This window comes from Priapulus caudatus, unplaced genomic scaffold (genome assembly GCF_000485595.1).
Source record: "Priapulus caudatus unplaced genomic scaffold, Priapulus_caudatus-5.0.1 Scaffold369, whole genome shotgun sequence".
Lineage (NCBI taxonomy): Eukaryota > Metazoa > Priapulida > Priapulimorpha > Priapulimorphida > Priapulidae > Priapulus > Priapulus caudatus.
In genome coordinates, this window is record NW_014577430.1 from 245,292 (window position 1) to 249,821 (window position 4,530).

General features: G+C 47.7%; 1 protein-coding gene across 1 annotated transcript in view; it reads left to right on the forward strand.

Annotated features, from left to right (window-relative positions):
• The window catches only part of LOC106809622 (flocculation protein FLO11-like), a 14,873-nt gene that overhangs the window by 6,448 nt on the left and 3,895 nt on the right, over positions 1-4,530 (forward strand). The window contains exons 4-5 of the mRNA XM_014812776.1: positions 3,129-3,436; positions 3,965-4,162. Coding sequence (XP_014668262.1) covers positions 3,129-3,436; positions 3,965-4,162 — 506 coding nt within the window. The remainder of the gene's footprint in view (positions 1-3,128; positions 3,437-3,964; positions 4,163-4,530) is intronic.

The window sequence follows — 4,530 nt, forward strand, 5'->3', positions numbered from 1 at the left end:
AGAAGCAGATACGTGCGTGGATGCAGAGATAGAAGCAGATACGTGCGTTGATGCAGAGATAGAAGCAGATACGTGTGTTGATGCAGAGATAGAAGCAGATACGTGGGTTGATAAAGAGATAGAAGCAGATACGTGTGTTTATGTAGAGATAAAAGCTGATACGCGCGTTGATGAAGAGATAGAAGGAGATACGTGTGTTGATACAGAAATAGAAGCAGATACGTATGTGGATACAGAGATAGAAGCAGATACGTGCGTTGATGCAGATATAGAAGTAGATACGTGCGTTGATGCAGAGATTGAATCAGATACGTGTGTTGATGAAGAGATAGAAAGAGATACGTGTGTTGATGTAGAGATAGAAGCAGATACGTGTGTTCATGCAGAGATAGAAGGAGATACGTGTGTTGATACAGAGATAGAAGCAGATACGTGGGTTGATGAAGAGATAGAAGCAGATACGTGGGTTGATAAAGAGATAGAAGCAGATACGTGTGTTGATGAAGATATAGAAGCAGATACGTGCGTTGGTGCAGAGATAGAAGCAAATACGTGGGTTGATGAAGAGATAGAAGCAGATACGTGCGTTGGTGCAGAGATAAAAGCAGATACGTGCGTTGATGCAGATATAAAAGCAGATACGTGCATTGATGCAGAGATAGAAGCAGATACGTGTGTCGATGCAGAGATAGAAGCAGATACGTGCGTTGAAGGAGAGATAGAAGCAGATACGTGTGTTGATGCAGAGCTAGTAGCAGATACATGCGTTGATGAAGAGATAGTTGTAGATACGTATGTGGATGAGCAGATAGAAGCAGATACGCGCGTGGATGCAGAGATAGAATCAGATACGTGCGTTGATGCAGAGGTAGAAGCAAATACGTGCGTTGATGCAGAAAGACAAGCAGATGAGTATGTGGATGCAAACGTAGTAGCAAATGCGCGCATGCACGCAGATATAGAAGATACGCACATAGAGGCTTCGGAGGCTGAAGGAAATATTCAACATTCAGAGAATGCTCCTGTACTCGGATGCAAAGAGAACGGATACGTGCATCAGGGCGTCGGTGACGGGGTTTCGGAGAATCTGAGAATGCTTGGCTTAGGAATCGATGGTGTTGAAGCCACACAGATATCACTTGCTGCTATGAAAGACGGTCCTCACCGAAACGAAACCCGAACAGAATATGAGGATGAAAACCAAAGGCAAGACCAAGACCACGACCACAACAAAGACCAAGACGACGACCAAGACCAAGACCACAACAAAGACGAAGACGACGATCACAACAAATACCAAGATGACGATCACAACAAAGACCAAGACGACGACCAAGACCAAGACCAAAACAAAGACCAAGATGACGACCAAGACCAAAACCAAGACGACGACCAAGACCAAAACCAAGACGACGACCAAGACCAAGACTACGACGGCGACCAAGACCACGACGATGACCAAGACCAAGACCACGACCACAACAAACACCAAGACCACGATTACAACCACGACCACGACCAAGGCCACGACAAAGACCAAGACCAAGACGACGACCAAGACCAAGACCAAAACAAAGACCAAGATGACGACCAAGACCACGATTACGACCACGACCACGACCACGACCAAGACCAAGACCACGACCAAGACCACGACCAAGACCACGACAAAGACCACGATCACGATTACAACCACGACCAAGACCACGACAAAGACCACGACAAAGACTACGACAAAGACCACGACAAAGACTACGACAAAGACTACGACAAAGACCACGACGACCATGACTACGACAAAGACCACGACGACCATGACTACGACCAAGACCACGACCATGACCACGACCAAGACCACGACCAAGACCACGACTACGACCATGACCGTTTGACTAGCGAAGTCAAGTTTCCATCGAAGCCTGAGGCTGTCCAGCATCTCCCAGCCTCCTCAAACTTTGATACAGAAGGAGCAAAATACGATAGCGACAACGCATGTAAAATCACCGATGGTGTGAGCGCCGTGGGAAAGGAGGAGGCACGTGTTGAGGCGGGCGCCTGCGTTCATGATACCACTGACGTTGAAGTTGTCCGCTTGCCGGCGTGCGTCTCTTTGAGTGGCGCTACCATGACGTCTGACTGTAACTCCGAACCCGGCGAAGAGACATTTGAGCGTCAGTATCGATTATCAAAACCTATCACTGATCGGCTGATTGATAACGAAGAATCGTCTTACCCTCTGGAAGTTATCCTGGATAAACGGGCTGAAGGTATGCAGGGAGTGAGAGCGTTACTACTCCTGCTTTCTCTACTTCATCGCCTGCTATCGTCGGGAAGGTCGGGCAAGCTAAACTCGAGCGTGGTTTATATTCCTTTTGCAAAAAGGAGAGATGGGTTGTCTGGAAATATACGGGAAGCACAGATCGTAGATGCAGGGGTTGAAGGAGAATTGAATCTAATGCGACAGTAATACGAATGAAGTTTGACAGTATTTGCTGGGTTGAACGCGATTTTGACAAAAATATTATAATTACTTTCTAGTTTCACCGATTTAACGAATTCGCGAAATATTTTCTTTTGTTCTGTCTCTTTCTCCCGCTCTGGCTGCCTTTTTACTACGTCGCCAAATATGCGTATTGCTACTTATACCGATCAGCTGTTATGCTTACGGAGCTGTGTTCAGCGTCATCTATATAGAAGGGACACCTATCTATAGAGAATGATTTTGACGTCCCACTTGAGTAAATACATCTTAGTTAATAGTTTATCTAGGGATAGCTAGCACATTCTTCAGACTCAGATATGTTGAGTAAGTCAATAAGCTTTATACGTAAAGATATATACACGTAACGAAATGGGCCACGCCAACTTGTAGTGTATTGTCGATGGAAGCGTATGTGTGTGGTGTGTGGTGTGTGGTGTGTGTGTGTGTGTGTGTGTGTGTGTGTGTGTGTGTGTGTGTGTGTGTGTGTGTGTATGTCTGTGTGTGAAAGAGAGTGTGTGCCTGTGTATGCGCGCATGGGTGCGTACGTGGGCGTGCGGAGAAAGAGAGCGCGAGCAAGAGAGAAGGTGGAAAAGAGAGACAGCTAATTTATCAGGCATCATCGCTGACTATTAAATGATGTTCGCAGCTCGCCTAAACAGAAGCCAGGACAACGGCATCCTTGCCGCACAGGGTAGAGACCCCGCTACCGCCAGCAGAGACCCGCGTGCGAGGATATCGCCAACACCATCGCCACTCCCTCAGCGCCGCCTGACACCCGGCACGTCGAACCAGGCGTCTGCGAACACCACACCCATGTCGACACCGTCCGTGTCCCCGTATCCGTCGCCTTGTCCGTCGCCGCAGCCGCCGCAACGACGTAAACAGAACGAGCCGACGCGACCGCGCGCCTCCGTGCCACAGATATGTGTCACTGACTGTACGTTTGAGCGAATGGTGAGTCAGTCGTAACGTCACAGAGGCCGGTGAGCGCTGGGGGAGAGACTGGGGGAGCTAACGGACTAGCAGGCGGTTTCTTCCTACACACGGGTGCAACTCTAGATTTATTTACGTCTATATTTTCGTTTACAAATATATATTTGTTTCTGGAAGGTATATGCCATTAACTTATTTACTGGTTATATAAGTTCGTTACACTTCAATACTGTTTTAAACTTAAATAAATAAATAATTTTAAACTTTAATAATTATTAATATTTAATATTAATGTTCCATTTAAATGGTGATTTTGCTATCTTTTGATATATAGGGGAAAGTCCACAGCTCGCGCGCATACGAATTGGATCTGAATGTTTTCTTAAACTCATCGACTTACGCTGATATATCGCAAAGTGGTTCGTCAAATATATAAGTAAACAATCAGTTAACTTTTTAAAATAATTAGTCAACCAGTTCAAGTGAGGTAACAGAGTACAACTCATACGCGCGTAGAGTAGTGCGATTGTTTAACCCTTGCTATCGTAGGGAGATATGCCCGATAACCAGATCCCACAGTCACACGGCGGCGAAAATCTGCCATATGACGATGACGACGGCGACGGCTACGATTACGACGAGGATTTCTCAGACGATGACATCGATATTATGGTGGCGAAACACAGGGAAGTCTCGGATGGACGACCGGGCTATGGCAGGAAGCAGTCGACTATGGGCGGATCTACGGTAGTAGCTATATCATAGTTCTCTCACACACACGCGCGCGCACGCACACACGCGCACGCGCACACGCACACGCGCATACACGCGCATACACGCGCACACACGCGCACGCACGCGCACGCACACGCACATGCAAACACACACACACACACACACACGCACACACACACACACACACACACACACACACACACACGCGCGCGCGCACACGCACACGCACACACACACACACACACACACACACACACACACACACACACACGCGCGCGCGCACACGCGCACGCACACACACACACACACACACACACACACACACACACACACACACGCGCGCGCGCACACGCGCACGCACACACACACACACACACACA